Genomic DNA, 12,784 nt, shown 5'->3' on the forward strand with positions numbered 1-12,784 from the left:
GGCTGAACTTCTCAGGGCAGCTCAAAGGCTCAATTTCATGTTTTACATACTCTATTGAAGCTCTGCATAAAGTAATATTTGAAGAAAATCATGGTTCCTTAAAAAAATGTTAAAGCTGTGGAAACCACATTAGGTAATTCCTTCCCAAATGCTACTATGAGTTTACACAAATTTATCAACCCACAGTAGGCTGAGATGAAGAGAGGGGTGCATTTGGGTATTAATAAAATGAGTAACGACATCAGGTTTGCAGGCAATGTCTGCAATAAGAAGTGTGCCTCTGATCTTAGCTGCATTATACACTTCAAAGCTGGACACTAATAATTAAGTGACATGCACAAGACATATCACTACACAGTGATGGCCCCAATCATACAAGGCACAAAAGATACCCTGCATATATTATGTACAATGATGTCTTCATGGCTCATAAATGAGCTTACATGATAGATAATAACTAAATAGCATTTGTGGGATTTCATAAATACCCTCGCACTGGAATATTCATGTGCCTTGCAGACTTAACAACCTCCTCAAACTTCTGCATACTTTCTTCAATAGAACAGTTGATATTCTTCTTGCTAAAGGATTCAGATGCAGCACCAAAAACTGATATCTCAGTGGCTCCAGCAGCAACCTGGAAAAGAATTTAAAGGCAAAAGCTAGTAATTTCAGAAATGTAAATGATAAGCAGTAGAAGAAATATTATCTACTCAGTAAAGGCATACTTGTATTCTTTAACATTTGCCTTGGAATTTAATATTAGAGTCTGCTCATCCTGCCACATACGCTCTTTCCAAATTTAAAAATATTTGATGATAACACAAGAACTCTCTGAACCGTAACATAAATCTGAGGCACAAAAAACACAGTGATGAAGTTCCAATTTTACCTTTCCTAAATTATGTGTAGGCTTCAGAAATATCTTAACTGTAATTATGGAAAATACTAGCACCCCAATAAAACATTTTCATATCTATGGGAAACATTCTTTTTAGACCAATTATTAAACTAGGGAATAGTAAATGCTTTCTGTTCTTATCTTCCGATAACCAAAGGGAAAAATGTTTTTCCAATTCATCATTTAGACTTTGCCCAAAATTTTCTTCCTGTCTCTTAACCTAGCTTCTGTTGTTTCATACCTTGACTGCCACAACCATACTCTTGTGTGTTTAATGTCTTAATCCTCTTGCCAGTCTTTAAATTCAAAATATTATCCTCCATGTTTTTCCCCTTTGCCGTCTTTTATTCTTGTCCCAGGCTTCTCCAGTGACTTATTTTCAAATACCAAGTTTCCTCATTTCCCAGCTGGATTTTTAAAGACTTTTTATTAATGTATCTCTAGCATTGTACAAGATCTTCTCTCTTTCTCATGCTCTATTAATATATTAAGAAAGAAAATAGGTCATTTTTTCTCCATTTAAAAAAAAATACTGGCTTCTAGTCCTCTACCTGAGATAAATTTTTAAGTTCTAAAATTAAAATTCTATTTATTTGAACACTTACTATGTACCAGTACTGTTGTGTACTTTGTGCGTCCTCTAACACATAATCTTATAAACGAAGTATCATTTTGCCCATTTTACAGAGGACAAAACTCTGGCCCACAGAGGCTAAATCACTAAAGCTACTAAAAGTTCTGAAGTCCTGCTTTGAGCACAGGTGTACCTGACTCCCAAGCCACTGGTTTTACTCCATTACCTTAACTGCCCCTCCAAACTATGAGAGGGTGTGTGTACTCGGTATCTTTCTCAAGGTGGAGACATGCCTTACTCTGTTAAGACCTGTGACAGCAATTTTTGCAATTTCTTAAAATGCCTCTTGCTTTCTTTACAATGGTTTAAAAAAATTGTATGAAAATAAACAACAACAACAAAAAGAGTGGTTTTAACAAGCTACACAAGTGACATATCAACTAAGACCCACAGCCTCAAATTTATGTAACACAGTCCCAAAGACAAAAGTGAAAAACATTAACACCAGAAATAGCTGCTGCCAAACTTTTAGAGTAAAACCTAAGAGTGTAACACCTCAAGCCTTTACTTAAAATTGCCCTGATTCTTCTTGTGTTTTTTGCATATAAATTCGTAATTCACGTAGGACTGAAGAAACCAACCAGAAGAGGAACAGGGAAGGTTGTTAGAGGCAGCTGCAAATTAGCTTTACCTAGAGGGAGGGAAAAACCTGCATCGGAAAACTGATCCAAAAAAGTTGCCAAAAATGATCTACTGTAATAATATTAATAATTATTATGTTGAGAAATGCTTAAGTTAAATTCTGTATTCCTTATTTAAGGGGGAAGCACAAAATATACTTTCAAGAGAATGATATCAAAATGGATTACTGTATTTTTGTGTTTTGATTCCTGAATGGTTAAAGTGGAAGGGCCATTCATGTGGAACAATATCCTGAGGTTACAGATCACAGTGTATTCATGTGCCTACATCAGAACAGCATTTATACATGGTAACAAGGAGGCTACATAGGATACCATTTTAACTATGTAAAGACCTTAAAACAATAAGAAACATATCGATTTAAAAATAATTAGTAGCACACTTACAGCACGGTGAAAACCCTGAAGATTAGGAGTAAGGACAGGATAGCGAACTCCTGGGTATTGATGAATACCTTTCATCACTTCAGAGTGATCAGCCATCTAAAATGCAAAGTAGTTACATATATTCAGCTTTATATATTTTATCAAGCATGTGTTTAGTTTCATAGGAAGGTTATAATTGCACATACATTTATACTCTATAAATTAATGTTGGAAATAATAACCTATGCCAACGTAGCTAAAGATGAGTATAGTTCCTAAAGTCATAAGTACATCAAAACTAGATCTGAATTTAACTTATTCACATCACAGGACCTGGCTAAACGACTGATTACAAATAATTCTGAATTACAAAGAATTCAGCTGAATTCTGAAGTGACCGAATTCTGACTGAATACAAAGAATTCAGCAATTCTTAACTATCCTACTTTCATTTGACGGTTTTTTTAGTCTCTTCCTTTCAAATCACAGTCCAAGTTGCAAATAAAATATCCTTGAGATTAGAGAGAGGGTATTTTGGTTTTGTTTTTAAGATTTTATTTATTTATTTATGAGGAGGAGGAGAGAGAGAGCACCCACAAGAGCAGGGGGAGGGAGAGAGTGTCTCAGAAAGACTTACCTTCCCACTGAGCATGGAGCCCAACAGGTAGCTCTATCCCATGACCCTGAGATCATGACCTGGGTGGAAACCAAGGGCCCAGGGTTTAACTGACTGAGCCACCCAGGCACCCTTCCATTGGGGATAGTTTTAAAAGAAATATGCCATGCATTTGCCTTCCATATGAAAATTTTATGTCTAAATAACTTTCAATGTATGAAATTTAACATTATTTTTTTAAAGATTTTATTTATTTATTTGACAGAGAGAAATCACAAGTAGTCGGAGAAGCAGGCAGAGAGAGAGAGAGGGAAGCGGGTTCCCCGCTGAGCAGAGAGCCTGATGCGGGACTCGATCCCAGGACCCTGAGATCATGACCTGAGCCAAAGGCAGCAGCTTAACCCACTGAGCCACCCAGGTGCCCCGAAATTTAACATTATTTACCAAAAAATTACACATTTGTCTGAATAATTTAACAAAGCTCAGATATAAATATATTATTTGGCTAGCATAAATATTTTAGTAATAGTCATTGTGTTCTAAGCATTATTATCATTGAATCACTATTTGTTCTCATAATGCAAATAAATGCAAACAAATACATAGTAAGAAAATTTAACACATTCTTCCAAGCCTTTATTTTTGTATATTTTCTATGAGTCTTTAAAAATCAACTTTAGGGGCACCTGGGTGGCTCAGTGGGTTAAGCCTCTGCCTTCAGCTCAGGTCATGATCTCAGAGTCCTGGGATCAAGCCCCATATCGGGCTCTCTGCCCAGCACGGAGCCTGTTTCCCCCTCACTCTCTGCCTGCCTCTCTGCCTACTTGTGATTTCTCTCTCTGTCAGATAAATAAATCTTAAAAAAAAAAAATCAACTTTAAAATTAAAATATCAACTCTACTAGTTTGCCACAAAGTCTTTAATTTAGCTTCTTACAGCAAATAAGTGATGATCAAACCTCATAATCATCACATAGACAAATTAACATTGACATAATCATGAACTTTACATATTTGGGAATAATAAATTATGACAGGAACAATAAATAAATGGAAATGATATATAAACAATGAAAAGTATACAAAATGAGCAGGGAGAAAGATGTAAAAACATGCACCAAACCAAATTCTGTATCTTCAATATGGGAATAGATGAAAAAAGACTTACTTTTTCTCTATATATCTTGAGTTGGTACAATAAGGAAGTATTATTTTTAATTTTAAAATGAAGTAAAAATTAATCAAAATACAAATGCTTTTTAATGTAATTACATGCTTCTAAAAATATGAAGTATTACAATATTTACTGCTATTAGCTGATCAGTCTTTCAGTGAAATGCCAGTGGAATTACATTTAATACTTTCAATGAATATAATATGGATTAAATGAGTTTTAAATTTAAAATTATATATTTAAGAGGCAAAAAAAAGTTGACTGCCATCATAACTTACTAACATTTAAACCTCTAAGCTTTCATCCAATCCAAATACATTTACTTCTGCTTAAAATATGATTCTTGCTTACTTCTTAGGGATCACATTCACTATCTGTCACTGATATCTGCATTCTGTACAAAGACTAATCACTGTGTTCATCTACAATGCATAGAACCTCAGTCTCTAATTTCATTGTGAGCTTATTTGACTTTAAGCCAGATGTTTATTAAGCACCTCTGGTGTCCAAAACCCTATACTAGAACTGTGGTAAATATAAATACAAGTAAGTCAAGTCCTTGCACTAAATAATTTGTAATATAGCTGGGGAGAGAAAACATATGCACATGGAAAAACACTAACAATTCAAAGGAATATACTGGTTATAAATGAGAGCAAAGGTTAAATGAGTTCAGAAAGGGGAAGTCTTGGTAGGACCTAAAATAGTCTAGGAAAGTTACAAGACATATGGGATACAAACTGTAGAACATGACTATGACTTATTAAAATTTAAAAAGATAGGGGCGCCTGGGTGGCTCTGTCGGTTAAGTGGCCAGCTCTTGATTTACACTCAGATCATGATCTCGGGGTCTTGAGATTAAGCCCTGGGTCATACTCCATGCTCAGCATTGAGCCTGCTTGAGATTCTTTCTCAATTTAATAATTTTAATTAAATTAAAATTATTTAATTTTTAAATAAAATTTTAAAAGTAGCCACAGAAATATGTTTAATGCCACATAATCTAGAAGCTCAACAGTCCCTATGAAGAGGTGAACTGTGTTTACCTGCCACTGAAACCTAGGCAGACTTGTGACTGTTCCAATGACAGAGTATAGCAGAAATAATAACATGTGACTTGAGAGTCCAAGTTATAGAAAAGGATACAGCTCCCACATAGCTTTCTCTGTGGCCGGGGAGCCACTATGGGGAAATCAGCTAACATGCAGTGAGAAAAATTAGCTTCTGCGGAGACACCCTGTGCAGCAGCCCAAGTGGAGAGACCCACATGCAAAGGAAGTAAAGCCCCCAGGCAAGAGCCAGCATCACCCCTGAAATTTGTGACTGACAGAGCATCAGATGACTTTAGCCTCCAGCATTCAAGTCACCCAGATGAAGCCCCAGACACTGTGGACCAGAGACAAGGTGTCCTCCTTTGTGTGCCCTTTTCAAATTCCAACCCTCTGATTTCTTGGAACATAGCAAATATTTATTTACACCACTAAGTTCTCAGGTAATTCATTTACATAGCCATAAAAGCTGAAACACAGAAAAATCAATAGAGTTGGAAAAGAGAGAGTGATAGGTGCCATAGTAGGAAAGCATTATCTGGCTAGAGAAGATTATGGGTAAATAATGTGGGAATAGATTATAAATGAAGATAGGGGACCATACTTTATGATGTGTTCCTGAGTTAGGTTCACGTTATTCTAAAAATACAGAATTTATCATGAAGGCAATAGAAAGCCATGGGGAGTGGGTATTGAATTAGCTGAAGACTGGGAAACATGCAGTATTTTGGAAAGATCAACCTGGGAGAGATACAAAGGGCAGTCTAGAGACAAGTGAGGCAATTCTCAGACAGCTTTGAGAATTGATCATGTAACAAGTTCTAGAGGAATGGTACTAGGAATAGAAGTTCCCAGGAAAAAATTAATAGGACACACTGTCTAGTCCTGCAACACAGAGGACTTTATTCAAAAATGTAAGCCCCATTAGTTTATAGCCTTTTAAAATGGCTTAGCATTACTGCATATTTCAACACAGTCTTTCATTATGTATCTATGAATTCAGCCTTTCTGTCAGATGCTAGATTGTGAGGTCTGCCTTTCTCTGCCTGTCTTTCTCATACACACACACACAAATGTACATGCAATCATATACACACAAATTATAGTAAAAAAATTAGAATACCACTCCTAATTTCAAGCAGAGTTACTACTAGTTTTAGGGCACTGTAATGAAATCTAAAACAACACTCTTACTGGACAGGAATGTTAGTTGAAATTACGAATCCTTACACCTAACTGAACATAACATGTTTAAATATTTATTAGAAAAAATTATATAACCATGATAACAGAAATGAATAAAGTGCTTCTCTAACCAATATACAGATTTGGTTAAAGTGTGCATCAAAAAACAGCATAAAGGGCACAAAACACATTTTAATCTTTAAGAAATATAGGTTATATTGACCTATATGATATTATTTCATTCCACATGTAAACTAACAAAAATTTCAATAGGTGTTTTAGTCAGTAAAACTGAAAAATGAAAAGAGATGATAGTAACCAAATCCCCAGGTCATGAAAGCTAAACTTTGATAATCATTGAAGATACCATAGTAAAATTATAATACATGAATTTGATTCCAACAAATCAGTACTTTTTCCTTTTTAAAAATAGTGACAGTATAGGGGCACCTGGTTGGTTGGCTCAGTGGATTAAAGCCTCTGCCTTCGGCCAGGTCATGATCTCAGGGTCCTGGGATTGAGCCTCGCATCGGGCTCTCTGTTCAGTGGGAAGCCTGCTTCCCCCTCTATCTCTGCCTGCTGCTCTGCCTACTTGTGATCTCTCTCTCTATCCAATAAATAAATAAAATCTTAAAAAAAATAAAATATAGTATAAAGAGGTCATTTAATAAGTAGTAGCATTCAGTCTAAATTTGATAAATAAAGACAGTTATGTAAAGAGCTTTAGAAAATCCTGATAGAATATAATTTTATTACAATGAATAAAATAAAACAGGTTTCAATGAAAGGTATAAAATTCTTGCCTTACTACTTTTTTTAATCTTTGGAAGCTTATGCATATTTCAATCTTGCTGTTATCTTAATGTCTAAATTTTAAACTATTATTCAAACAATAATGGAACTATTCCTTTGCAGCACTATTTTGACATTTTAATGAAACCTTTCCACATATGGTTTAGCCTATTTTGAAGATTTTGCTGTGACTTTTCATTTAAGATCACAAAAATCCCCATAATTTGGTTGATAACATACTTTGCAATCTGACCCCAGTTTGGAAATGGCAATACCTAGGTTTATCTGGCCAACAAAACTGGCTATACCTTGGTTAATCAGTTTCTTAGGAGTCCACATTTATATATAGATTCAAATAATAATATTCATGTAAAAGTTTGCAAGGGTATTAAAGACATGTAAAAGGTCATAAAGATTAAAGTATAATAGTCATATAGTTTATAGAGATTTTATTTGCTACTGTCATGAAGTAAATTTAGACACTCCACATTATACATATTTAGACATCTTTCTAATATTTTGTCATTATCTGAATACTCTAATCACTCCTAAATACATACAGTCCTCATCCAAATTTTCTGAGTTCATTGGGATTTTAAGATAATGAACAAGTCGTAAACAATATCAAAGCATTTCTCATAAACTAAATGAGAGAAAAAAATAGACATTTCAATTATATTTTGTAGACAAACTTTTAAATTTCCATTATGTCCTAAGACCTTAAAAATAATTTTTAAAATTCATTTCAGTATTTTATGCACTTACTACATATTTAACATGGCATAGAAAAATTAAGGAGACACAGTTTATACACACAGAATCCACAGATCAGCAGGGAAAGATATGTGTGTGTATATGTGTACATACCACACCACAAAATATAAATGTCATGTGATCTGGAGTTTTATGTAGCACAGATAAGAAAGCATTTTTCTTGGTAAACTAAACTAGAATAATGAGACAAATATTTAAGCTACACTTTGTCTACGCTAAATGTAAATAACTGAATCTCTGGTTTTTTAACAGAGCAAATTACTCATAAGGATTTAATGAAGCAAAACTATTCAGAGAACTTGAAACTATTCAAAAGTATTCATAGAACAAGACTATTCACATATATGTATATATTTACTTTCCATGATAAATTCAACTTCCTATGTACTGAAAAGGAAGAGTTTAATATGCCTAAACTTAAAACATAATTTTTATTAAGATTCTTCAGATAATTGGAGAACGATTTTATAGATTATTTTTAAATCACAAAATTCTTCCATTTTTAAATCCAATCAAATGAAAGTAAAAATACCTGTTACTCTTGATCTCTCTTCCAAATAACAACTGACATAACAGAATACTCACTAAGTAAATTTGTTCAGTTCCAAATGAATATATGTTTTCTGAGATTTCAATAAAGTGGAATAATTATTTATAATTAATTCTCGATAAAACTGCAGGAAAAAACTGAGACTTTATTGTTTTTAGAAGAACTATTATTCACTTACCACTGATTAACATTTTTCCTTTTCCCAGAACAAATCCAATTACAAAGATAACACATAGTATAGGGTTTTAAGTTCCAGAGCTGCATTATTAAAATTTTATAGAAGTCTCACATACACTGATGACATATAAAATCATTATATTATTAACTCAATAAGAGTTTAATCACTAACAAGACTGCAAAATACATAAGAGGAGTTTAGTTGTTTTGTATCACCATGGAAATTATGCATCTCTGTGGCTCTGCTGAAAGTGAAGAAATTATATTCTGTTATGGGGTGGAAATATTAAGAATTCAACTTAGCACTGTATTATTAAATGACAAAAGTGTTTAGAGTAGAATTTAAAATTCATGAGACTCCTTCTGTATGGTGCTATCTGCAAAGAAGTATCTGCCAAATTATATTACTTGATCATGTCTTACAACTAGATCCTATAATCTAAATATGGGACTCTACTTTTATTCCTTTTCTCTCTGCCCTGGTACAGCCAACATGACCAAGTCAAGCATCTTCAAAGGCTGTGCATTACCCATTGTCCCTCCCTTCACTCCAATCACCTACTAAAAACCTCAAATTGTTTCCTCTCTTTTATTCTAACAAGACTGCTGCACCTGATTTCTTCTCATGGCATGTTAAGAGGGAAACTGAAAAGTAAAAGATAGACAGAAAATCTAAATAATCAAAATGCCAATAAAGTTGGAAGAAAACAGGATGGAGGGTGAGAAAGAAGTCTTGGTGGCAAGATGCTTTTATTGCTCTGGAGCAGTCAGCAAATATGAGAAGAGAAGACAAAAGGGAAATTATACAAAATGCTGCTTTAATCTATATAGTGGGTATTGTAATGGTCTTCAACTCATACACATAAAGACTGGAACACCATTGGGTTCCTTTACATTGCTATATTATATTTCTGTATGTATGTATGTGCCTGAATTTTCAGGCACAAACTTTGCCACTAGGAAGAGCTTGTGATTCTCGTGCTCTTCAAGAATATTGGCATAGGGGCGCCTGGGTAGCTCAGTGGGTTAAAGCCTCTGCCTTCAGCTCAGGTCATGATTCCAGGGTCCTGGGATCAAGCCCCACATCTGGCTCTCTGCTCAACAGGGAGCCTGTTTCCTCCCCTCTCTCTTCCTGTCTCTCTGCCTACCTATGATCTCTGTCAAATAAATAAATAAATCTTAAAATAAAGAATATTGGCATAAATATTATCATGTATTTAAAATACATAAAATATATAACATATAGTACTCAGTTATACCTCCTATTAAAATCCCTGTTCTAGAGTTTAGCAAAAATTCCATATTCACCATGTCCTACAATATCTGGCACCAGAAGTACATAAATATTTGAGGAGAAACAAGTTTCAAAATGAATAGAATCAGAAGCTAGACTATAAAAAATTCTGAATAAACATTTTATGTATAAAATTGTAGATGGAGGATTCAGTTTTCATCAATGTCAAATTAAATGAAAGTTCTTTCTTATCTTAAATAAATGCAATATGCAGTATATAAAATTACATCATTCATATTTTTATCTATTATAAAAATCACAGTATAGAATATGTATCAAAAATCTTCCCTGTAAAGGGCACAAAACTATGGTAATTCTTCTGAAATAGTGTATCTATTTGTAAGGTTACACATCACAAAGTTTTAGATACAATATAGAAAAACATTACCAAAAATGTATTATTAAACTGAAATACACTTTGCTAACCCAACAAAAACAAACAAACAAAAAACCTTAACACCACAAGAGAACAGACTCAATCATCTTTCTAGTTTCTCCATAGAAAATAGCACTACAAAGTGCTATTATGAGAAAGAGGCAAACTAAGAGTATGCAGTCAAAAAAAACATGAAGCAATGGACAATCACAATGGGACTACAACTAGCAATGAGACCAAATCAGTAAAACTGAACAAAAAAAAGAACAGGACTACATGAGTTCTATCAAACATTTAAAGAAATCTTAATGCCAATCCTTCTACCAATTCTTCCAAAAAAACCCACGTGGAAGAAATACTTCTTTTTATATGAACATGCAGTAGAAGCTGGTCTTATAAGACCCTGATACCAGAACCACACAAGACATTACAAGAGAAGAAAACTACAGGTAATATTCCTAATGAACACAGAGGAAACAATCCTCCACAAAATACTACCAAACCAAATAGGATGTGTAAAGGATCATAAACCATGACCAGGTGGAATTTATCCCTGGGATGCAAGAAAGATTCAGCATGCTCAAATAAACGTGATACACCACAATGACAGAATCAAGAATAAAACCAAATGATCATCTCAATATATGTAAAAGTTTGACCAAAAAATGCTTCATCAAAAAGCATTTGAAAAAATTCAACAGTTTCATAATAGAAACTCAAACAAATAAAACTTTAGAAATAGAATAAAACTATTTTGACATAAGAAGTACCATACGTGAGCCCACAACTATCATTATACTCAATAGTGAAAACCTTTCCTCTAAGATCAAGAATAACAGGATACCCATTCTTCCCGTTCCTATTCAACACAGAATTATAAGTCCTAGCCAAAGCAATTAGGCAAGAAAAATAAAGGAAATGCAAAGGAAAGGAAGAAGTAAAATTTTTTCTGTTCACAGATGACATGATCTTTTTTTTTTTAAGATTTTATTTCTTTAAATATTTGAAAGAAAGAGAGAAAGAGCATGCAAGCAAGAAGGGAAAGGACAGAGAGAGGAAGAAAAAATCTCAAGCAGACTCTGAGCTGAGTGCAGAAACCAACATGGGGCTTGATCTCATGACCATAAGATCATGACCTGAGCCAGTATCAAGTCAGATGCTTAACTGACTGAACCACCTACCCTCTCCATAGATAATATGACCTGAAATGTGGAAAATGCTAAGATTCCACATAAACAAAAACAAAAAACCTCTTAGAATTAATTTACAAATTCAGTAAATCTACAGGATACAGAATCAGCATATAAAAATCAATAGCACAAAACAGACACACAGATCAATGAAACAGAACAGACCACCCAGAAATGGACCCACAACTCTATAGTCAATTAATCCTCAACAAAGCAGGAAAGAATATCCAATGGAAAATGAGTCTCTTCAACAAATGGTGTTGGGAACATTAGACAGCCACAGGCAGAATAATGAAACTGGACCGTTTTCTCATACCATACACAAAAATAAACTCAAAATGGATGAAAGACCTAAATGTGAGACATTAATCCATCAAAACCCTAGATGAGAACACAGGCAGCAACTCCTTTGACCTTGGCGGCAGCAACTTCTTGCTAGATACATCTCCAAAGGCAAGGAAAACAAAAGTGAAAATGAACTACTGGGACTTCATCAGGATAAAAAGAGTTTTGCATAGCAAAGGAGAGAGTTAACAAATAAAAGGCAACCTGCAGAACAGAAGAAAGTATTTGCAAATGACTTAACAGATAAAGGGTTATTATCTAAAAATCTATAAAGAACTTACCAAACTCAACACCCACAGAAACAAATAATTGGGTCAAGAAATGGGGAGAAGACATGGCCAGTCATTTCTCCAAAAGAAGACATACAAATGGCCAAAAGACATATGAAAAAATGCTCAACATCCCTCAGCATCAGGGAAATACAAATCAAAAGCACAATGAGATACCACCTCAGATAAGTCAGAATGGCTAAAATTAAGAGGTCAGGAAATGGTAGATGTTGGTGAGGATGTAGAGAAAGGGAAACCCTCTTACACTATTGATGAGAATGAAAACTGGTGCAGCCACTCTGGACAACAATATGGAGGTTCCTCAAGAAATTCAAAATAGAGCTACCCTATGGCCCAGCAATTGCATTACTAGGTATTTATCGAAAGGATACAAACATAGTGATTTCAAGGGCATGTGCACCCCAATGTTTGTAGCAGTGATGTACACAGTA

At 34.3% G+C, this 12,784-nt stretch overlaps 1 protein-coding gene across 3 annotated transcripts in view; it reads right to left on the bottom strand.

Annotated features, from left to right (window-relative positions):
• HMGCLL1 (3-hydroxy-3-methylglutaryl-CoA lyase like 1) overlaps nucleotides 1-12,784 on the bottom strand; it is a 193,936-nt gene that overhangs the window by 109,811 nt on the left and 71,341 nt on the right. For all 3 annotated transcript variants that reach the window (XR_014311942.1, XM_082731243.1, XM_082731244.1), the window contains exons 4-5: nucleotides 2,564-2,659; nucleotides 489-637 (exon numbers count right to left, since the gene is read on the bottom strand). Coding sequence is in view for 2 of the 3 variants with exons in the window: in XM_082731243.1 (XP_082587369.1) it covers nucleotides 489-637; nucleotides 2,564-2,659 (245 nt within the window). In the remaining variant the exon portion in view is untranslated. The remainder of the gene's footprint in view (nucleotides 1-488; nucleotides 638-2,563; nucleotides 2,660-12,784) is intronic.

This window comes from Mustela nivalis (assembly GCF_964662115.1).
Source record: "Mustela nivalis genome assembly, chromosome: 5".
NCBI classification, from domain to species: Eukaryota; Metazoa; Chordata; class Mammalia; order Carnivora; family Mustelidae; genus Mustela; species Mustela nivalis.